Genomic DNA, 24,801 nt, shown 5'->3' on the forward strand with positions numbered 1-24,801 from the left:
TGTCACTGGTTGGTCTTCTCGACTGTCTTTCAAACTTACTAAACTAGCTGGGTTTCTACCCTACATGCTGGGGCAAAATGAACTTTTTCAGTAACGTTCTATTTTATTGTTTCTCAGCCTAATGCTATAGCATCTGATGTTTACAACAGCTCCTCACAGAGTTTCAAGGCCTCACAGCTTTCTTATTTTTGACCTCCTGGACCATCTACTAAAAAACGCTTTCCCAATGTGACCTACCCTCCCAGCACGCCACCTTGAACTGTCATTTTAACAACTTACTTCCTTTAACAGATACTTAGTCTAGTGTTCTACTCAATCCTTTAGTTTTCTTAAAACTGGTATTGAAAAGTCCAAAACTCCTTCACCCTGATATTGTAAGTCTGTATACTTCTTGGATTCACCTTAAACTGCTATAATTGATAATAGATTTTTCTAGACTATTGAGTATGTTGTTTCTAAGAGAACCAAAGTAGGAATTTTGAGATGTGAAATCTGCTATCTTGATATTTACATCCCAATGCAAAATAATAAAAATTCCTGTTACTTTGTCCAATTTACAACCTACTTCATTGGTTTATAATATTGAGCTTTGATAAACTACATTTATGTTTTTAAACTTGGCTAGGCCACATTTACCTTCATTCCTCTTATTAAATTAATAAGGAGAATAATGTTTTTGGACTTGACGGAAGTCAGTAAGGCCTTTAGTTTCAAGGTCAGCAAGATGGGCCGTTAACCCAGAGACAATAGAAGCTTGTGATGAAACTGGAAATAGAAACAAGAGAGGCCGAAGCTCCGTCTGTGGCTGGACACATACATATCTCCAATATGATGGGGTAGGTTGGAGGGAATATGGGAGAAAATGTGATTGGACAAATCCTGCTGCATGTTCCTGTTTTTGGGGTATAACTGAGGGGCTTGGGTCCACTCTCAGTGTAGAAGAGTCAATAGTTAGAACCTGGAGGGTTATTCAGCATGAATTGTCGAGGGAACATGGAACAAGAACACTGGGGTAATATAATTCTCAGATGTATCTTCTACCCTGTACTGTATGTATTAAGTCTTTCATATTGCAAATGAAAGCCATCACTCTTACTGATACAATGTCAGCTTTGCAAAATTGGAAAGAATTCAAAAGGACCTCCAACAGCTTTAATAATTCAAGGTGAAATTCATCACAATCATCTACAAAACAACTCAGCAGCAGAAGGTTCTCCATATTGAAAGGTTATTTTGCAAGAATTTTTATGATCTCTCCATAAAATTATGCTAAGTTAACAAATCTCTTGAATGATGGAAGATTGCAAAGTTATTTTCCTCCATTTAAAAGAGAAACTCAGCATAATATGGAAGTGCTTGGAACATGAAGTAAATTCTTGAAGTGTGTTCCATGACTGGTTAATTTTTGTACTTAAGTTCTTTTACAATCTGTAGATTAAAGGCAATATGCCCGACTTTCCAGGGAGACAAAGAATGAATGTAGGACCAGAACTTGTTAAAGTGAATTCAATTTTCTTTCCCTAGACTGAGCAGTTTTATGACAGAAACAAATGTTTGTAAACTTATTATAAGTGTTTGCTTGTGGTGAATGAACATGATGAAGGAAAGAATCACTGCAAGGTGTAGAAATCAACTGGTCGTATTCATTGGCCCAGAATATGCTAAAAATAAAATGGTGTGTGAATGATGTTCACTGTTATTAATACACAAACCATTCAGTTTTGATGAGGAAGAGCTACAATGTGGATTGTGAATTGCTGCAATTTGCTGGTTAATTTGTGCCACTCTGCTAGCTTCACAAAAACAGCATCTCACCCTTAACCTCCCCATGAGGTTCATAATGTTGCTGCATTTCCAGATTAGTTGTCCATTAAACTCACCACAGAAATTTAAGTCTAGTAATTAACAGCGTAAGTACCTTTTTAACCACATGATAATTTTTAATGACTGTCAACTACCCTCTCTTGCCCAGAAAGTGAACAAATAAAAGTGTGGAGTCTTATTCTTTCTGATGATTGTTGTCGTAGGAGATTTTAAAGATGTTGTTAGGAAAAACCTATTTGCCAAATGAGAAATATTTAATTTCATCGTTGAAAACTTACCTTAGACTCTAATTGGAAAAAATCCTACAAGTTAACTTTTAAAAAACTAGCAGCCAAAATAGCCACTTCAATTTACATTTGAAATACCGGGAGATTGAACTGGAGACAAAACGTCTAACAAGAATCCCAGCCAGAACTAACTGAGTAGATTAGCCAGATCACCCTCATTAGTGGGACATTCCAAACCATCTTGAGGCATTCATAAATGGAGACGTCCCTCCAGGGGGTAAACACTGCCAACCCCACCTAAGAGAAGTTTTGGGTTTTAGATTTTGGACCTGATTAAAATCAAACGGGAGTGAAAGAACCATGTGACTGTCTGTTCCTCTCTGAAGAAACTGGAGGTTTTGTTACACAGACAAGCAGTAACTGAGTGTACAGCAGCACAGAAGGCTGCTGCTACCTGTCTCTCTCTCTCTCCTTTCTCTCGCACCAGAAAACATCAAGTGAAAACCGTCTGCAACTGGGGGACCCTCCAAACCTACAGACCGCTACAGCCAGCATCCAGGGGAAGAGAGCCAACCACATTTCTGCCTTCAGGAAAACCCTGAGCAAAGCAAGACAGCCAAAATACACTTTGACCAATCAAGAACTTCAAGAATACAGCTTGAGCCAAGGACTACTGGATCACCCACTTTACAGATTGTATTTAAGATCCATGTATTCTGGACTTTAATCCAACCACCAAATTTATTTTCTCTCCTGTAATCTATTTGTGTATGTGTGCGATTCTCGTGTGACTGTGTAGCATATTTTTCATATTTTAAAATCAGGTTAGAGTGTTAAGTATAATAAAGTTACCTCTTTCTTGTTTAAACTCAGGGAAACCTGTCCAATTGGTTCTTTCATAGAAACATAGAAATTAGGAGCAGGAGTAGGCCATTCAGCCCTTCGGGCCTGCTCCACCATTCAAAAAAGATCATGGCTGTTCGTCTAATTCAGTTCCCTGTTCCTGCTTTCTCCCCATATCCCTTGATCCCTTTGGCATTAAGAAATATATCTATCTCCTTCTTGAATATATTTAATGATTTGGCCTCCACTGCCTTCTGCGGTAGAGAATTCCACAGGTTCACCACCCTCTGAGTGAAGAAATTTCTCCTCATCTCGGTTCTAAATGGCATACTCTGTATCCTGAGACTGTGACCCCTGGTTCTGGACTCCCCAGCCATCAGGAACATCCTCCCTGCATCTAGCCTGTCTAGTCCTGTTGGAATTTATAGGTTTCTATGAGATCCCCTCTCATTCTTCTAAACTCCAGTGACTATAGGCCTAGTTGACCCAATCTCTCCTCATATGCCAATCCTGTCATCCCAGGAATTAGCCTAGTAAATCGTCTTTGCACTCCCTCCAAGGCAAGAACATCCTTCCTCAGATAAGGAGACCAAAACTGCAAACAATACTCCAGATGTGGTCTCACCAAGGCCCTGTATAACTGCAGTAAGGCATCCTTGCTCCTGTACTCAAATCTTCTTACAATGAAGGCCAACATACCATTCGCCTTCCTAATTGCTTGCTGCACCTTTGCCTGCTTTCAGTGACTGGTGTACAAAGACACCCAGGTCTCGTTGCACCTCCCCCTTTCCCAATCTATCACCATTCAAATAATAATCTGCCTTTCTGTTTTTACAACCAAAGTGGATAACCTCACATTTATCCACGTTATACTGCATCTGCCATGCATTTGTCTACTCACACAACTTGTCCAAATCACACTGGAGCCTCTTTGCATCCTCCTCACAGCTGACATTCCCCCCCAGCTTTGTGTCATCTGCAAACTTGGAAATGTTACATTTAGTTCCCTCACCCAAGTCATTAATATATATTGTGAATAGCTGGGGCCCAAGCGCTGATCCCTGCGGTACCCCACTAGTCACTGCCTGTCACCAGGAAAAAGACCCGTTTATTCCTACTCTCTGTTTCCTGTCTGTCAACCAATTCTCAATCTATGCCAGTATATTACCCCCAATCCCATGTGCTTTAATTTTGCACACTATCCTCTTATGTGGGACCTTATCAAAAGCCTTCTGAAAATCCAAATACACCAGATCCACAGGTTCTCCCTTATCTATTCTACTAGTTACATCCTCAAAAAACTCCAGTTGATTTGTTAAGCATGATTTCCCTTTCATAAATCCATGCTGACTTTGCCCAATCCCGTTTATGCTTTCCAGGTGTTCTGCTATCACATCCTTTATAATAGACTCTAGCATTTTCCCCACTACTGATGTAAGGCTAACTGGTCAGTAATTCCCTGTCGCAATCACAGTAAAGATAAAAGTTAAAACACTCAGAGGTGGTAAACACAATCACTGATGAAAAGGAATAAACCCTGTTGCAGTCAAATAAGAGGAAGGGGCAAGAGGGAGCCTGACACCCCTCCCCCCTCCTCACCTGACACCCCTCCCCCCTCCTCACCTGACACCCCTCCCCCCTCCTCACCTGACACCCCTCCCCCTCCTCACCTGACACCCCTCCCCCTCCTCACCTGACACCCCTCCCCCCTCCTCACCTGACACCCCTCCCCCCTCCTCACCTGGCACCCCTCCCCCCTCCTCACCTGACCCCTCCCCCCTCCTCACCTGACACCCCTCCCCCCTCCTCACCTGGCACCCCTCCCCCCTCCTCACCTGACACCCCTCCCCCCTCCTCACCTGGCACCCCTCCCCCCTCCTCACCTGACACCCCTCCCCCCTCCTCACCTGACACCCCCCCCCCTCCTCACCTGGCACCCCTCCCCCCTCCTCACCTGACACCCCTCCCCCCTCCTCACCTGGCTGTAACAATTTTCACTTCTAAATTTAAATTTTTTCTTATTTTTCCTTTCTGACTTATGTTTCTCTTTTGATCCAATATTTCTTTCTATTTAAGTTTCTATATCTGATTTAACATTGAATTCATCCCCTTTTCTCTAATTATATCTCAATCCTGATTTCAAGGCTCAACTATCACCAGTAACCTGTCTCTCGATGCAGAATTAAACAAGCGCATGGGAAAGTCTTCCACTGCTATGTCCAGACTGGCCAAGAGAGTGTGGGAAAATGGCGCACTGACACGGAACACAAAAGTCTGAGTGTATCAAGCCTGTGTCCTCAGTACCTTGCTCTATGGCAGCGAGGCCTGGACAACGTATGTCAGCCAAGAGCGACATCTCAATTCATTCCATCTTCGCTGCCTCCGGAGAATACTTGGCATCAGGTGGCAGGACCGTATCTCCAACACAGAAGTCCTCGAGGCGGCCAACATCCCCAGCTTATACACACTACTGAGTCAGCGGCGCTTGAGATGGCTTGGCCATGTGAGCCGCATGGAAGATGGCAGGATCCCCAAAGACACATTGTACAGCGAGCTCGCCACTGGTATCAGACCCATTGGCCGTCCATGTCTCCGCTTTAAAGACGTCTGCAAACGCGACATGAAGTCCTGTAACATTGATCACAAGTCGTGGGAGTCAGTTGCCAGCGATCGCCAGAGCTGGTGGGCAGCCATAAAGGCGGGGCTAAAGTGTGGCGAGTCGAAGAGACTTAGCAGTTGGCAGGAAAAAAGACAGAGGCGCAAGGGGAGAGCCAACTGTGTAACAGCCCCGACAAACAAATTTTTCTGCAGCACCTGTGGAAGAGTCTGTCACTCTAGAATTGGCCTTTATAGCCACTCCAGGCGCTGCTCCACACACCACTGACCACCTCCAGGCGCTTACCCATTGTCTCTCAAGATAAGGAGGCCAAAGAAGAAGAAGAAGATCTCAATCCTTAAATCTTATTGGCTGAAGAGATACACTGAGTATCCCGTTTGTTCACCAAGTCCCAGAAACCCGGTTATCAGTTTGAGTAACATTTTGAGTAACTTTATAAGCAAAACATTTTTTGAGCTGCAGGATTTCGGAGTAAAGTCTAACTAACCGGACAGGCCATGAATTGTCCTGCTCCAGCAAATTCGGGCTGATTAGGTATTACCTGTCCTCCTTTCTCAACAAATATGGTTTACTAAATGCAATAGCCTATTCTTTTTAAATGCAATAACCTATCTAGGGAAGTAGGTAGGTCTTTAACCTAATACGGGGGTGGGGAATGGTCAGGTTAGGGTAAATTTGCATCTAAAGAGAAAGGTCAAGGCAGTAGAGCACAGTAGCAATTTGGGAAAATCATGCAGATTGTATCAGGAAGGGACAGAGGGTTTAACAACAGAAATAGGGCATTAGTGAATAAGGTTACAACAGGGAAAAATAGTAAAATCAAAGGTATTAGATCTGAATGCATGAAGCATTGTAACAACATAGATGAATTAACAGCACAAATAGAGATAAATGGTTTAATCCAGTAGCCATTACTGTGATGCAGTTGCAGGATGACAAAGGTTGGGAACCAAATATTCCAGGGCACTTGACTTTTGGAAAAGATAGGCAAAATGGAAAAGGTTGAGGCAAGGGGATAGCCCTGATAATAAAGGATGATGTATATAGAATAGAGAGAATGGATTTTAGCCCAAAAAAATCAGGATGTAGAGTTAGTACAGGTGGAGCTAGGGAATAACAAAGCACAGAAAACACGGATGAGAGTAGTTTACAGGTCCCCTAACAATAGTTATAGTGTTAGACAGAGTATAAATCAAGAAGTTAAAGGAGCAAGTAAGAAGGGTAATGGAATAATCATGGGGGCCTTTAATCTTCACATAGATTGGGCAAACCAAGATGGCAAAAGTAGCTTGGAGAGCCAGCTCATGGAATGTATTGGACATTCAAGAACCATATGTCGAGGTACCAACTAGGGAACAGGCTATTTTCAATCTAGTAGTGTGTAATGAGACAGGGTTAATTAATAACCTTATAGTAAAGGATCCTCTGGTGAAGAGTGATTATGATATGATGGAATTTCATGTTGAACTTGAGGGTGATGTGGTTAAGCACGGAACTAGGGCTTAAATTTAAATAAATTTAAACTCTTAAATTTAAACATAGCCAATTACGTAGGTATGAGGGACAAGTTGGCTAAGGTAAATTGGGAAATTAAATAAAACATGATTGTAGATAAGCAATGATGAACATTTAAAGATATAATTTATAATTGTCAATGAATGGACATTCCCTTGAGGAATAAAAACTCCGCTGTGACTCAACCATGGCTAGAGAAGTTAAGGATGGCATCAGATTAAAAGTAGAGGGTACAATGCTGCCAGAAAGAATAGTAACCTTGAGGATTGGGCAAGTTTTAAAAATCAACAAAGGGTGATCAAGAAATTGATAAAGACGGAGAAAATAGAATGCGAGAAAACTAGCAAGAAATGTAAGAACCAATTGTAAAATCTTCTTCAAATATATAAAAAGGAAGAGAGTGGCAAAAGTAAATGGGGATTCCTAAGAGGCAGAGAAAGGAGAAATTATAATGGGGAATGAGGACAGAGATGTTAAACAAAAATATTTTGTATCTGTTTTCATAGTGGAAGTCACAAAAATCATCCCAGAAATAATGGGGAGCCCAGGTCTAATGAGAGTGAGGAACTTACAGCAATTATTAAAAATAAGGGACTGTGAAATTAATGGGACTAAAAGCCAGCAAAACCCCTGGACCTGATGGAATAGATCCTCAGGGTTTAAAAGAGGTGCTGCAGAGATAATGGATGCATTGGTTGTGATCTTCCAAAATTCCCTAGGTTTTAGAACAGTCCCCATGGATTGGAAGGTAGCAAATGTAACTTTGCTATTCGAAAGGCAAAAGAGAGTAACTCAGAACCGTAGGCCAGCTAGTCTGCAGCTAGTCTGACATCAGTAGTAGGGAAAATGCTAGAATCTATGATTAGAGATATAGTATCAAGGCCCTTAGAAAATCATAATATGATTGGGTAGAGTCAACAAGGTTTTCTAAAAGGGAAATTGTGTTTAACAAATCTACTAAGAGTTTTTTTGAGGGTGTAATTAGCAGGGTGGATAAGGAGGAAGCATTGGATGTAGTATATTTGGATTTTCAAAAGGCATTTGATAAGGTGTCACACAAGATTAGGGACAATGGGATTGAGGGTTATATATTAGCTTGGAGGTTGTAACTAGAGGAGATTTTTAAAAATTCATTTCATGTAATGTGGGCATCATTGGCAAGGCCAGCATTTGTTGCCCATCTAATTGTAAGGTGGTGGTGAGCTGCCTTCTTGAACCGCAGCAATCCATCTGGTGTGGGTACACCCACAGTGCTGTTAGGGAGGGAGTTCCAGGATTTTGACCCAGCGACAGTGAAGGAACTGTGATATAGTTCCAAGTCAGGATGGTGTGTGACTTGGAGGGGAACTTGCAGGTGGTGGTGTTCCCATGCATCTGCTGCCCTTGTCCTTCGAGGTTGTGGGTTTGGAAGGTGCTGTTGAAGGAGCCTTGGTGAGTTGCTACAGTGCATCTTGTAGATGGTACACACTGCTGCCACTGTGCATTGGTGGTGAAGGGAGTGAATGTTTGTGGACGGGGTGCCAATCAAGCGGGCTGCTTTGTTCTGGATGGTGTCGAGCTTCTTGAGTGTTGTTGGAGCTGCACCCATCCAGGCCAGTGGAGAGTATTCCATCACACTCCTGACTTGTGCCTTGTAGATGGTGGACAGGCTTTGGGGAGTCAGGAGGTGAGTTACTCACCGCAGGATTCCTAGCCTTGGACCTGCTCTTGTAGCCACGGTATTTATGTGGCTAGTTCAGTTCAGTTTTTGGTTAATGGTAACCCCCAGGATGTTGATTGTGCCGTGAGGATCAGTACTGGGGCCTCAGCTATTTACAATCTATATCGATGACTTAGCTAAGGAGACCAAGAGTAATGTATCTACGTTTGCTGACGATACAAAGCTAGGTGGGAATATAAGCTGTGAGGAGGACACATAGAGGCTGCAAAAGAATGTAGACAGGGTAAGTGAGTGGGCAAGAAGGTGGCAGATGGAGTATAATGTGGGGAAATGTGAGGAAGAATAAAAATGCAGAATAATTTTTAAAAGTTGAGAGACTAGTAAATGTTGGTGTGCAGTGATTTGAGTTCCCTTGTACATGAATCACAGAAAGTTAACATGCAGGCACAGCAGGAATTAGGAAGGGAAATGGTATGTTAGCATTTATACAAGGGGGTTGGAGTTTAAGAGTAAGTAAAGGAATGGCAATATAGTTGCAATTATACAGAGCTTTGGTGAGATGTCCCCTACAATACTGACTACAGTTTTGGTCTCTTTACCTAAGGAGTGATATATTTGCTGTGGAGGGGGTGCAACAAAGGTTCACTAGATTGATTCCTGGGATGAGAGGATTGTCCTATAGAATCATAGAAAGTTTAAGGCATAGAAAGAGGCCACTTGGCCCATCGTGTCTGTGCCGGCTGATAAACAATCCACCTATTCTAATCCCACCTTCCAGCATTTGCTCCATCGCCCTGCAGATTACAGCACTTGAGGTGCATATCCAGACTCCTTTTGAATGAGTTGAGGGTCTCTGCCTCAACTACCCTTTCAGACAGTGAGTTCCAGACCATCACCACCCTCTGGGTGAAAACATTTTTCCTCATCTCCCCTATAATTTTTCTACCAATCACTTTAAATCTATGCCCCCTCATCACTGACCTCTCTGCTAAGGTGAATTGACCCTTCACCTCCACTCTATCCAGGCCCCTCAAAATGTTGTACTTTTCAATCAGATCTCCCCTCAGTCTTCTCTGTTCCAAGGAGAACAATCCCAGCCTATCCAATCTTTCCTCATAGCTATATTTTTCCAGTCCTGGCAACATCCTCGTAAATCTCCTCTGTACTCTCTCTAGTGCAATTACAGCCTTTCTGTAATGAGGTGACCCCAGAACTCCCACATTACTCAAGTTGTGGCCTAACCAATGAGTTATACAGTTCCAACATAACCTCCCTGCTCTTATATTCTATACCTTGGCTAATAAAGGAAAGGATTCCATTTGCCTACTTAACCACCTTATCGACCTGTCCTGCTACCTTCAGAGATTTGTGGAAATTCACTCCAAGGTCCCTCACTTCCTCAACACGTCAGTATTTTCCCATTAATCGTGTATTCTTTTGCCTTGTTTGACCTCCCCAAATGCATCACCTCACACTTCTCTGGATTGAATTCCATTTGCCACTTTTCTGCCCATCTGACCAGACATAGAAACATAGAAAAGAGGAGCAGGAGTAGGCCATTCGGCCCTTCGGGCCTGCTCCACCATTCAAAAAAGATCATGGCTGATCATCTAATTCAGTATCCTGTTCCCGCTTTCTCCCCATATCCCATGATCCCTTTGGCATTAAGAAATATATCTATCTCCTTCTTGAATGTATTAAATGATTTGGCCTCCACTGCCTTCTGCGGTAGAGAATTCCACAGGTTCACCACCCTCTGAGTGAAGAAATTTCTCCTCATCTTGGTTCTAAATGGCGTACCCCGTATCCTGAGACTGTGACCCCTGGTTCTGGACTCCCCAGCCATCGGGAACATCCATTCAATACACTACAACTCTAACTAACTGTACAAGTTAATGCACCACACAATTGCTATCTACATACTGAGTTGTTAGGTCACTGACTAGTGCTACATCACCTCTCTACTTTCCAATGTTACACTAAGATTTTCAAACACGTTAAAACCATTACAGCCTGATATTCCAGCAGCTCCATTAATAGCTGCCGTCAATACTGTGCCAAACAAACCAAGATGACTTCATGAACTGTATCTACTCTTTATTTATTTACTTATTGTCTGTGAGTTCAAATCTCCATCCTGCCTTCATTTGGGCTCTGGCCTGTAGATATCTGGGATAAATAGATTTCAGTGCTGGCCACAGGGTGAGGTACGCTGTGTGTACTGAGAGCAGGATGAGGTGCACTGTGTGTACCGGCCACAGGGTGAGGTACACTGTGTGTACTGGCCGCAGGGTGAGGTACACTGTGTGTACCGGCCACAGGGTGAGGTACACTGTGTGTACTGGCCGCAGGGTGAGGTACGCTGTGTGTACTGAGAGCAGGGTGAGGTACACTGTGTGTACCGGCCACAGGGTGAGGTACGCTGTGTGTACTGAGAGCAGGGTGAGGTACACTGTGTGTACCGGCCACAGGGTGAGGTACACTGTGTGTACTGGCCGCAGGGTGAGGTACGCTGTGTGTACTGAGAGCAGGGTGAGGTACACTGTGTGTACTGGCCACAGGGTGAGGTACGCTGTGTGTACTGAGAGCAGGGTGAGGTACACTGTGTGTACTGGCCGCAGGGTGAGGTACGCTGTGTGTACTGAGAGCAGGGTGAGGTACACTGTGTGTACTGGCCGCAGGGTGAGGTACGCTGTGTGTACTGAGAGCAGGGTGAGGTACACTGTGTGTACTGGCCACAGGGTGAGGTACACGTGTGTATTGGACTTTCTAGAATCATCCAAGATAGGGAGCACTACAAATGCTCAGACGTGTAAATGCAGGAGTTGCAATCTGCACACCTCCGTAGATGATGTGCTGTACGTTTGCTGCAGAATAAATGGCTCCACTCTTGATGTTGTGATGTGTCTGCACATGTGTTGTAAAGAAAGAGAAAATAAACACTTGCATTTATAAAGCTCCTTTCACAAGCTTAAGAAGCCCCGAAGAACTTGACAACTTAATTAAGTACTTTCTGAAGTTTAGAAACTGTTGTAAAATAGGAAACATGGCAGAAAATTTGAGCACAGAAAGATCCAACAAACAGCACGAAGATAATGACCAGATAAGCTGTTTTAATAATGTTGGTTGAGGGATAAATATTGACCAGGACACTGGGGAGAACTCCCTTGCTGTTCTTTGAAATCGTGGCCATGGGGTCTTTTCCTTCCACCTGAGAGAGCAGGCATAGCCTCAGTTTAAACCCTCCTCCAAAAAAAGGGCACCTGCAGCAGTGCAGAACTTGTTAGTGTAGATGAGCAGAGAGATCTTGGTGTCCAGGTGCATAAATCCCTGAAGGTTGCTAACCAGGTTAATAGGGCTGTCAAGAAGGCATATGGTGTGTTAGCTTTTATTAGTAGGGGGGTCGAGTTTCGGAGCCACGAGGTCATGCTGCAGCTGTACAAGACTCTGGTGAGACCGCACCTGGAGTATTGCGTGCAGTTCTGGTCACCGCATTATAGAAAGGATGTGGAAGCTATGGAAAGGGTGCAGAGGAGATTTACTAGGATGTTGCCTGGTATGGAGGGAAGGTCTTACGAGGAAAGGCTGAGGGACTTGAGGTTGTTTTCGTTGGAGAGAAGGAGGAGGAGAGGTGACTTAATAGAGACATATAAGATAATCAGAGGGTTAGATAGGGTGGATAGTGAGCGTCTTTTTCCTCGGATGGTGATGGCAAACACGAGGGGACATAGCTTCAAGTTGAGGGGTGATAGATATAGGACAGATGTGAGAGGTAGTTTCTTTACTCAGAGAGTAGTAAGGGCGTGGAATGCCCTGCCTGCAGCAGTAGTAGATTCGCCAACTTTAAGGGCATTTAAGTGGACATTGGATAGACACATGGATGAAAATGGAATAGTGTAGGTCAGATGGTTTCACAGCTCGGCGCAACATCGAGGGCCGAAGGGCCTGTACTGCGTTGTAATATTCTAATCTAATCTAATCCCTCAATTCTGTCCTGGGATCGTTAACTTGGATCCTGTGCTCAAGTGTTGAGAGTGGAAATTGAATCAACAACTTTGTGACTCAGAGGTGAGACAGTGATAGCCAATGAGAGAGTGTTACCGGATGAGAGAGTGCTACCCAATGAGAGAGTGCTACCCAATGAGAAAGTGCCCCCCAATGAGAGAGCGCAGCCCAATGAGAGAGTTCGACCCAATGAGACAGTGCTACCCAATGAGAGAGCGCTACCCAATGAGAGAGCGCTACCCAATGAGAGAGCGCTGCCCAATGAGAGAGTTCGACCCAATGAGACAGTGCTACCCATTGAGAGAGTGCTACCCAATGAGAGAGCGCTACCCAATGCGAGAGTGCTACCCAATGAGTGAGCGCGACCCAATGAGAGAGCGCTGCCCAATGAGAGAGTTCGACCCAATGAGACAGTGCTAGCCAATAAGAGAGTGCTACCCAATGAGAGAGTGCGACCCAATGAGAGAGTGCGACCCAATGAGAGAGTGCTACCCAATCAGACAGCGCTACCCAATGAGAGAGTGCTACCCAATAAGAGAGTGCTACCCAATGAGAGAGTGCGACCCAATGAGAGAGTGCTACCCAATCAGACAGCGCTACCCAATGAGAGAGTGCTACCCAATGAGAGAGTGCTACCCAATCAGACAGCGCTACCCAATGAGAGAGTGCTACCCAATGAGAGAGTGCTACCCAATCAGACAGCGCTACCCAATGAGAGAGTGCTACCCAATGAGAGAGTGCTACCCAATCAGACAGCGGTACCCAATGAGAGAGTGCTACCCAATGAGAGAGTGCTACCCAATCAGACAGCGGTACCCAATGAGAGAGTGCTACCCAATGAGAGAGTGCTACCCAATTAGACAGCGGTACCCAATGAGAGAGTGCTACCCAATGAGAGAGTTCGACCCAATGAGACAGTGCTACCCAATGGGAGAGTGCTACCCAATCAGACATCGCTACCCAATGAGAGAGTGCTACCCAATGAGAGAGTGCTACCCAATCAGACAGCGCTACCCAATGAGAGAGTGCTACCCAATGAGAGAGTGCTACCCAATTAGACAGCGGTACCCAATGAGAGAGTGCTACCCAATGAGACAGTGCTACCCAATGAGAGAGTGCGATCCAATGAGAGAGTGCTACCCAATGAGACAGTGCTACCCAATGAGAGAGTGCTACCCAATGAGAGAGTGCTACCCAATCAGACAGCGCTACCCAATGAGACAGTGCTACCCAATGAGAGAGTGCTACCCAATCAGACAGCGCTACCCAATGAGAGAGTGCTACCCAATGAGAGAGTGCTACCCAATCAGACAGCGCTACCCAATGAGAGAGTGCTACCCAATGAGAGAGTGCTACCCAATTAGACAGCGGTACCCAATGAGAGAGTGCTACCCAATGAGACAGTGCTACCCAACGAGAGAGTGCTACCCAATGAGACAGCGGTACCCAATGAGAGAGTGCTACCCAATGAGAGAGTGCGATCCAATGAGAGAGTGCTACCCAATGAGACAGTGCTACCCAATGAGAGAGTGCTACCCAATGAGACAGTGCTACCCAATGAGACAGCGCTACCCAATGAGAGAGCGCTACCCAATGAGAGAGCGCTGCTCAATGAGACAGTGCTACCCAATGAGACAGCGCTACCCAATGAGAGAGCGCTGCTCAATGAGACAGTGCTACCCAATGAGACAGCGCTACCCAATGAGAGAGTGCTACCCAATGAGAGGGCACGACTCAATGAGACAGTGCTACCTAATGAAATAGTGCTGCCCAACGAGAGAGCGTTACCCAATCAGACAGGGCTACCCAATGAGAGAGTGCGACCCAATGAGAGAGTGTGACCCAATGAGAGAGTGCGACCCAATGAGAGAGCGCTGCCCAATGAGAGAGTTCGACCCAATGAGACAGTGCTACCCAATAAGAGAGTGCTACCCAATCAGACAGCGCTACCCAATGCGAGCGTGCTACCCAGAGAGAGCGCGACCCAATGAGACAGCGCTGCCCAATGAGAGAGTTCGACCCAATGAGACAGTGCTACCCAATGAGAGAGTGCTACCCAATGAGAGAGCGCGACCCAATGAGACAGTGCTACCCAATGAGACAGTGCTACCCAATGAGAGAGTGCTACCCAATGAGAGAGCGCGACCCAATGAGAGAGCGCTACCCAATGAGAGAGTGCTACCCAATGAGACAGTGCTACCCAATGAGAGAGTGCTACCCAATGAGAGAGCGCGACCCAATGAGACAGTGCTACCCAATGAGACAGTGCTACCCAATGAGAGAGTTCGACCCAATGAGAGAGCGCTGCCCAATGAGAGAGTGCGACCCAATGAGACAGTGCTACCCAATGAGAGAGTGCGGCCCAATGAGACAGCGCTGCCCAATGAGAGAGTTCGACCCAATGAGACAGTGCTACCCAATGAGAGAGTGCGACCCAATGAGAGAGTTCGACCCAATGAGACAGTGCTACCCAATCAGACAGCGCTACCCAATGCGAGCGTGTTACCCAATGAGAGAGCGCGACCCAATGAGAGAGCGCTGCCCAATGAGAGAGTTCGACCCATTGAGACAGTGCTGCCCAATGAGAGAGTGCTACCCAATGAGAGAGTGCTACCCAATCAGACAGCGCTACCCAATGAGAGAGTGCTACCCAATGAGAGAGTGCTACCCAATCAGACAGCGGTACCCAATGAGAGAGTGCTACCCAATGAGAGAGTGCTACCCAATGAGACAGTGCTACCCAATGAGAGAGTGCTACCCAATGAGACAGTGCTACCCAATGAGACAGCGCTACCCAATGAGAGAGTGCTACACAATGAGAGAGTGCTACCCAATCAGACAGCGGTACCCAATGAGAGAGTGCTACCCAATGAGAGAGTGCTACCCAATGAGACAGCGCTACCCAATGAGAGAGTGCTACACAATGAGACAGTGCTACCCAATGAGAGAGTGCTACCCAGTGAGACATTGCTACCCAATGAGAGAGTGCTGCGCAATGAGACAGTGCTACCCAATGAGAGAGCGCTACCCAATGAGAGAGCGCTACCCAATGAGACAGTGCTACCCAATGAGACAGTGCTACCCAATGAGAGAGCGCTACCCAATGAGAGAGTGCTACCCAATGAGACAGTGCTACCCAATGAGAGAGTGCTACCCAATGAGAGAGCGCTACCCAATGAGAGAGCGCTACCCAATGAGACAGTGCTACCCAATGAGAGAGTGCTACCCAATGAGAGAGTGCTACCCAATGAGACAGTGCTACCCAATGAGAGAGTGCTACCCAATGAGAGAGCGCTACCCAATGAGAGAGCGTTACCCAATGAGACAGTGTTACCCAATGAGAGCGCGCTATCCAATGAGAGTGCTTCCCAATGAGAGAGCGCTACCCAATGAGACAGTGCTACCCAATGAGAGAGCGCTACCCAATGAGACAGTGCTACCCAATGAGAGAGCGTTACCCAATGAGACTGTGCTTCCCAATGAGAGAGTGCTACCCAATGAGACAGTGCTACCCAATGAGAGAGCGCTACCCAATGAGACAGTGCTACCCAATGAGAGAGCGCTACCCAATGAGAGAGCGCTACCCAATGAGAGAGTGCTGCGCAATGAGACATTGCTACCCAATGAGAGAGCGCTACCCAATGAGACAGTGCTACCCAATGAGAGAGCGCTATCCAATGAGAGAGCGCTACCCAATGAGACAGTGCTACCCAATGAGAGAGTGCTACCCAATGAGAGAGCGCTACCCAATGAGAGAGCGCTACCCAATGAGACAGTGCTACCCAATGAGTCAGTGCTACCCAATGAGAGAGCGCTACCCAATGAGACAGTGTTACCCAATGAGACAGTGCTACCCAATGAGCGAGCGCTACCCAATGAGACAGTGCTACCCAATGAGAGAGCGCGACCCAATGAGACTGTGCTACCCAATGAGAGTGCACTACCCAATGAGAGAGCGCTACCCATTGAGAGAGTGTTACCCAATGAGAGAGCGCGACCCAATGAGACTGTGCTACCCAATGAGAGTGCACTACCCAATGAGAGAGCGCTACCCATTGAGAGAGCGCTACCCATTGAGAGAGTGCTACCCAATGAGACAGTGCTACCCAATGAGACAGTGATACCCAATGAGACATTGCTACCCAATGAGAATGCGCTACCCAATGAGAGAGTGCTACCCAACGAGACGGTGCTACCCAATGATACGGTGCTACCCAATGAGACACAGCCTGGCTGAGCACGTCATTGGCTGAATCTTTGGGCCTCTCACTAAAGTCGGGAATGGAGGCGTGCAAGTTCCGTAAATATCGCGCTGGCCGACCTGTCATTTTCAAGACACCGTTCTCAGCACTGGCAACGTTAACCAGGGCGGGGGGAAGAGTCGAATTGTGAACTACCCCTCCTCCTCCCCATTGAGGCCAATTAAAGTATTGAAAACGCTCATTAAGAGCTTGTTGGTGGAGGTAGGTAGAGAGTGTGGAGCTTGTCATGGCTGCCCCAGGGCAACAGTGGGCCCCATAATGGGATCATCCGAGCAAAGCAGTGTTGATATTTGGGAAGGGTGTGCCCTTGGCACTGTGCATGCTGTGTAGAGAGTGAGCACTCAGCCCCAGGGAATCTACCTAGTCAAATAACTTTTATTGCCGCCCCTTTTACTCTGGTTCTTGGTTTTGTTTACCAGCTCCTTTATGTTATTTTTTGCTGCAACTCGCAATGGGGAGAGGAGGAAAACAACTGCCAGATTTTGGGCCCAGTAACAATGCGGGGCAACACCCTCCACAGGAAAGGCAGGGTCCTGAGCAGAAGGGCACAGGAAAGAAGGGCAGGAAGTGCATGGAGGCCATAACATCATGACAGGATCTACTGCTGAAAACAGAGCTACCTGGAAATGACCAAGACCCAGTGCTGCAGGCGAATGCGTCTCCAGGCAGATGGTCACAGACATGTGTGACCTCATCGCGAAAGGCCCCACACCTTGCAGCATTGGTCGCCATGACCTACCAGTGTCCATCAAAAATTACTATGACCTTGAACTTCTTTGTTACTGGCTTCTTCCAAGGACCTGCTGTGGACCTTAGAGGCATCTCACAGGCAGCACACCTCTACATCTTGCAGGTTACTGATGCCCTCTTTACCAGGGCTGTAAAATACATTGATTTCACGACAGATGAAGCCTCGCAGACACAGAGGGCAGTGGGTTTCGCTGCATTTCCCCAGGTGCAAGGTGTCATCAATTGCACCCATGTGGCCATCAAGACACCTACTTACCAGCCAATGAGTTTCATCAATAGGAAGGGATTCCATTCCCTCAATGCTCAACTGGTCTGCAACCACAAAAAGAGCTTCTTCCATGTGTGCCCTTGCTATCCTGGCAGCTACCATGTCTACTTCATCCTCCGCCAGTCCATGCTGCCTCAGATCTTCACTCCAACTCCCAGGGTGCATGTATGGATCCTAGGGGACAAGGGATATCCTTTGAAGACACGGCAACGCACCCCTCCATGGGAACCCCTACCAGAGCCAGATGGTCACTAGGGCAACCATTGAGCAGGCCATCGAGCTTCTCAAGATGCTGTTACGGCCAGGTGAGGAGGGGGTCCCAGACTCCCCTCTTGCCCTTCCTCTTATTTGACCGCAACAGGGTTTATTCATTTTTTGAACAGTGGTTGTGCTTAGCACCTCAGTGAGAGTGTTTTACCTTTTACCTTTAATGTGATCGTCAAAGAAACAATTGGACAGGTTTTCTTGAGTTTAAATATGAAAGAGGTGAGTTTATTATACTTAACAATCTAAAACCGATCTAGAAAAAATAATAAACTTATGCGACACATTCACGCACACATTCACACGAGGATCACACACAGACACATAGATTACAAAGTGGAAAGGAGGTTTTTTGGTTGGATTAAAGTCCACAGTCTGAAGTTGGAAGATTCAGTCGTCTTCCAGCTGGAGTTGTATTCTTGAAATCTTTGGTTGGTCAAAGTGCACTTTGTGGCTGGCTCACTTTGTTCAGGGTTTTCTTGGAGGCAGAATTGTAGTTGGCTCTTTTCCCCTGATCTCTGGCTGTAGCAGTCTGTAGACTTGGAAGGTTCACAGTTGCAACAGTTTTCAAACTTGATGTTTTCTGGAGAGAGAGAAGGAGAGAAAGGGAGGCACACAGCCTTCTCTGTTGCTGCAGTCTCAGTTACTGCTCGTCTCTTGTCTATGTAACAAAACTTCCAGTTTTTACAAAAATGGACAGGCAGTCACATGACTGCCTCAGGGTATTCTCTGGAACCTTCAAATGAGATACAAGGTTCAGAATTGGCTCCACAGGCCCCAGGATGTCAGCATTTACACTTGGAGTGGTTTGCTGTTTCAAAGTCAATGTGTCAGGGTTGCTTCGACTGTTGTGCTAATGAAGCAATCCTCGGTAATTTAATTATTTAGAGCAAGCCACTGTTCTGGGTCCAGGGCTTCTCAGACTTCTGGCTCCGGTTGGGCCTGGAACGTGCAAATGTGTTTCAGATGCAAATTGCAGTGACCATTTAATGGTCTAAATCAGTTGCACAATTCATCTGACCCAGCTCTGTTCCTGCCACCACTGGCTCTAATTGGACATGAAGCCTGTCTCTGCATCAAATAAGGGCATCCCCATGTGAAAACCTGGACTTTAATCAGTGTCCCCAACCGTCACTTCCACCCCCAGAGGCGGGTTTCTGACCTGAAAACAAACCTGGCTCCTGTTTCCCGTCTCCTTGGCAAAGATTCAGCGCCATGTGTCTGCAAATGTGAGGCAGTGTTCACACATGATGAGTTGCACAGCATCTTTACATATGATGCAATATGCTTTTATCTACAATGCAGTAGCACTTCCAAATTACGTAGAAAATTGGAGCCTCAGCATTTGAAAACAACCAAACTAACTGGTACATTTAAGCACAATGCCTGACACCCCATGTATAATAACGCACAAAACTAGTTCAGTCCAGTACTGAATATATTTAGGTGTGGAAATGACTGAAGACCAATAAGTGTCAAGTCTCTGCTCCCCACCCCGTATTTCCCTAAGGATGCAGTGAGACATTTTCATAGTAAAATAAGTCATGAGTACGTGACAAACTCTTGACTAGTAATGGTTTCAGCAGCTGCTGTATAAATCTTTTGAGTCAGCATATCATGTGGTGAAAAGTTTCATTACAGAATTTGTGCTCCGAAATCACAAGACTGCTCCCAGACTCTGTACTGTTGCTCTGGCTTTCCATTACCTTGTTTTTCTGTACAGACACAGGTTTGTCCAGACTTAGAAAAATTATAGAAAATATGGAATGGCTTACGTGCATTTCTTACTGTGTTGTCTCTCACGTATACAGAAAAAAATAGAAAAGTTTTTTAGTTTAGTTTAGTTTAGAGATACAGCACTGAAACAGGCCCTTCGGCCCACCGAGTCTGTGCCGACCATCAACCACCCATTTATACTAATCCTACACTAATCCCATATTCCTACCACATCCCCACCTGTCCCTATATTTCCCTACCACCTACCTATACTAGGAACAATTTATAATGGCCAATTTACCTATCAACCTGCAAGTCTTTGGCATGTGGGAGGAAACCGGAGCACCCGGAGAAAACCCACGCAGACACAGGGAGAACTTACAAACTCCACACAGGCAGTACCCAGAATTGAACCCGGGTCGCTGGAGCTGCGAGGTTACAGCATTTATTTTGCTTGCTGTTTGTGAATGTTCTTGTTTCTCTTGGGATTTGTTTTGCTTTTTTCTTGTTTATTCACAGAGGACAAGAACGGGAGGATGGAGCATAAATACATCGGAGGCACAGAGACAGGACAGAGAGCGTCACAAAACAAGCAACAAACATCTGACTTCACATCAAGGAGTGGGAATTGAGCCCGAGTGAACTGAGATTGTGATCAAGGGTAAAGTAACCAGACGTGCAGGAAGTGTTATCAGCTTGAGCAGGAGCTGGGATCACCACATTAAGTGTGAACATTGTGAGCACTGCCTTATGTGCAGATACATGGGTGTCTCACCTTGTTTCACCCCTTCGGTGACTCATTTAAAATCCTCATTTTCTCCTTCCACCTCCCACCCAAGTATCCTGCCATATAAATTCAGGTTGTTGTGGTGAATGGTTGTTTTCAGACTAGAGAGAAGTATAGACTGGACTTTTTGATATATATTAATGACCTGGACTTGGGTATAGGGTGGCAGTTCAGGAAGGCAATTCACCACCATTTAGGGATGGGCAACAAGTGCTGGCCTAGCCAGTGACACCCACATCCCACAAACGAATAAAAATGGTAATTTAATGGAACTCAGAAATGTAGCAAATAGTGAGCAGGATAATGATGGACCTCACAAAGACATGGACAGAATGTTGAAATGGACAGACACATGGCAGATAAAACTTTAATGCAGAGACGTGTGAAGTGAAACATTATGGAAGAAAAATGAGGAGAGGCAATAAAAACGAAATATAAATAATAAAAACTAAACAGGACAATTTTACAGGGAGTTCACATACATAAATCTTTGAAGGTGGGAGGACACATTGAAAGGCTGTTAAAAATGCAAATGGCTTTATTAATAGAGGCAATGAGTACAAAAGCAAGGAAGTTATGTTAAATCTTTATAAAAGACTTGCTAGGCCCAGCTGCAGTACTGTGTCCAATTCTGGTCACCACACTTGAGGAAGATTGTTGAGGCCTCGGAGAGGGTGCGGAGGAGATTTACTGGAATGGCACCAGGGATGAGCGACTTCAGTTAACTGGAGAGACCAGAGAAGCTGGGATTGTTCTCTTTAGATAAAAGAAGGTTAAGGGAAGATTTAATAGAGATGGTCAAAATCATGGAAGTTTTAGATAAATCGGGAGAAACTGTTTCCAGTGATAGGAGGATCAGTAACCCAGACACAGATTTAAAATCATTGCCAAAAAAGTCAGGGGGGAGAAAGAGAATTTTTACACAGTGAGTTGTTGTGATCTGGAATGTGTTACCTGAAAGGGCAGTGGAAGCAGATTCACAGAAACTTTCATAAGGAAGTGGATAAATAAATAAAGGGAAAAAATTGCAGGGATTTTGGGAAAGAGTGGTTGGGGGGGAGGGGGGGGGGCTGGGATTAATTGGATAGCCCTTTCTTCCTGCCAACTATGTCTCTCAACTTTTCCATGTCATTTGAAGTTGTAAGCAAATTTCTTGATTTCTAAATACCAATGATATAAAGGGATATGGGGATAGTGTGGGGAAAAGGCATTGAGGTGGATGATCAGCCATGATTGTATTGAATGGTGGGGCAGATTCGATGGGCTGAATGGCCTACTCCTGCTCCTAGGTTCCTAAAAGCTGGCACAAGGATGATGGGCTGCATGATTTCCGCCTGTACTGTAAGATTTCATGTTATTTCTTTCTTTTGGTTTGCAAAGCTTTATGGGCCCAAGTCAGATGAATTTCACGTGAAATCTCAGGTGATATCTCCCTGGTTTCATTAATGAGGCGGAGCTGATTATTACTCACTCTCAGTCACTGAGCTGAAACATTAACTCTGTTTCTCTCTCTGCACAGATGCTGCTGAGTATTTCCAGCATTTCTGATTTCATATTGATCACTAAGAGTGTGTTAACATGCTGCTGAGCGGGCTGGACACATACCTTCACCATGTCACAGTCATTGAGCTGAATTCGAGTTCTGCTCAGGAGGGAAGGGTCTGCACAGGAAACCCGACCCGAGGCTGAATGCAGGACCGGGAAGTCTGAGCCGAGCCGAGCCGACACGTGTGGCCGGGATCGGGATCGGGATCGGGGTCCCTGTGCAGACCTTTAAGGTGAATGGCAGAGATGTATATAGGGGTGAAGAGGAGGTTATGTTGAGAGGGTGGGATGAAGAGGGGCGGGAGGAGGAGGCTCAGCAGAACAACCAGCACGGAGCAGTCGGGCCGAATGGCCTGTTTCTGTGTCCTCTGTTTACACTGAGAGCTGCCTTGTTTATTAATTTCCACCAGGTAATTCGCACTAGATTGTGGAATTCTGTGTCCTGTGTACTTTATTCATTGTTTATTCGTTAACCATTCACAAAAAACAGGGTTGAAGTCCCTGTGGATGGAACCAAAATATAAATAAATATTGATATATATCAACAATCTGCATGGGAATAATGACCTCCAGCTGGTAAATGACTGACCGTGGCGAGGACTTTGCTCTTTGTTTCACTGATTCACAAACATCAATGTGAACACTCCGCCCATTCCGGAACAGGTCAAACTCTCAAACTACTTCCATGTTCAGTTGTGAGTGTGGCTGCAATCGCTAGCAATGTCTATCTCTATCAGCCTCTTGGCCGCTTCTCTGATCTCCGCACTCCTGCTCAGGACCTGCTTCCCCTACTTGTGGCAGGACCTGAGATTTATGATCAGAATGTTTTACCTCAACTTCAAACTGCGAATTTACATGAAGGAGAGGCCACCCGTCACTATATTGGACATCTTCCTGCAAAAAGTGCAGAAATACCCTAACAAAGCCTTCCTGGTGTTCGAGGGGCAAGTGCTGAGCTACAGTGAGCTGGACAGATACAGTAACAAGCTGGCGAGGGTTCTCCAGGCTCAGGCTGAGCTGAAGCAGGGGGATTGTGTGGCCATTTTAGTGGGAAATGAGCCCCTGTTTGTGGCTCTGTCTCTCGCACTCGCTAAACTGGGCTGCGCTGTTGCTTTTCTCAACTACAACATCAGAGGCAAATCCCTGCTTCACTGTTTGCAGAGCAGTGCAGCTCAGGTGCTGATCACAGCTTCAGGTGAGGCGCAGTCAAACTCTTAAATATCTCATGTTTCAGATTTCTTACAGAAAATTACAACATTGAAAAAGTCGCGGCCGTTTCCAGCTGTTGGTGTCTGCAGGGCCCCGAGGATTCCAAACTCTGCTCATTCTTGTACCTTGTACCATCTGATAACATAGACACATTCCTGTAGGAGTGGAGCAGGGGCAGAGTGACACAGGTGATCCAGGTCTAAACAGTGGGGCAGATGAGAGTGAGACAGTTTAATTAACTTGCTGGAGTTTTTAAAAGAGGTAACAGAGAGAGTTGATGAGAGTAATGCTTGTGTACATGGACAAAGGTGTTTGACACCGTCACACAACAGACTAGTGAGCAAACTTAATAGAAAAGCAAAATACTGCAGATGCTGGAAATCTGAAATAAAAACAGAAAGTGCTGGAAATACTCAGCAGGTCTGACAGCTTCTGTGGAGAGAGAAACAGAGTTAACGTTTCAGGTCAGTGACCCTTCATCAGAACTGGCAAATATTAGAAACGTGATAGGTTTTAAGCAAATAAAGTGGGGGTGGGGCAAGAGATAACAAAGGGAAGGTGTTGACAGGACAGGGTCACAGAGAATAACTGACCAGAAGGTCATGGAGCAAAGGCAAATGGTATGTTAATGGTGTGCTGAAAGACGAAGTGTTAGTACAGAGAGGGTGTTATACAGGGCCTTGGTGAGATCATATCTGGGGTATTGTGTGCAGTTTTGGTCTCCTTATCTGAGGAAGGATGTTCTTGCTATACAGGGAGTGAAAAGACGATTTACTAGGCTGATTCCTGGGATGGCAGGATTGACGTATGAGGAGAGATTGGGTCGACTAGGCCTATACTCACTAGAGTTTAGAAGAATGAGAGGGGATCTCATGGAAACCTATAAAATTCTAACAGAACTAGACAGGCTAGATGCAGGGAGGATGTTCCTGATGGCTGGGGAGTCAGAACCAGGGGTCACAGTCTCAGGATACGGGGTATGCCATTTAGAACCGAGATGAGGAGAAATTTCTTCACTCAGAGAGTGGTTAACCTGTGGAATTCTCTACCGCAGAAGGCAGTGGAGGCCAAATCATTAACTTCTGTAATATTGACTGGGACTGCCTCAGTGCTAAGGGATCAGATGGGGAAGAATTTGTTAAGTGTGTCCAGGATAGTTTTCTGAAGCAGTATGTGGATGGCCCTACTAAAGAAGGGGCTACACTCGACCTCCTCTTGGGAAATGAGACTGGGCAGGTGGTTGATGTGTCAGTGGGGGAGCACTTTGGGACCAGTGACCATAACTCTATTAGCTTCAAGATAGTTATGG

At 45.6% G+C, this 24,801-nt stretch overlaps 1 protein-coding gene across 2 annotated transcripts in view; it reads left to right on the plus strand.

Annotated features, from left to right (window-relative positions):
- The first annotated feature begins 22,912 nt into the window (after positions 1–22,912).
- LOC137352602 (long-chain fatty acid transport protein 2-like) overlaps positions 22,913–24,801 on the plus strand; it is a 60,110-nt gene continuing 58,221 nt past the window's right edge. The window contains exon 1 of one of the 2 annotated variants that reach the window (XM_068018305.1): positions 22,913–23,478. In XM_068018305.1, the coding sequence (XP_067874406.1) occupies positions 23,004–23,478 (475 nt within the window). In that variant the 5' untranslated portion in view covers positions 22,913–23,003. The remainder of the gene's footprint in view (positions 23,479–24,801) is intronic. The other variant, XM_068018304.1, reaches the window with a different exon arrangement.

This window comes from Heterodontus francisci, chromosome 38 (assembly GCF_036365525.1).
Source record: "Heterodontus francisci isolate sHetFra1 chromosome 38, sHetFra1.hap1, whole genome shotgun sequence".
In the NCBI taxonomy this organism is placed as follows: Eukaryota; Metazoa; Chordata; class Chondrichthyes; order Heterodontiformes; family Heterodontidae; genus Heterodontus; species Heterodontus francisci.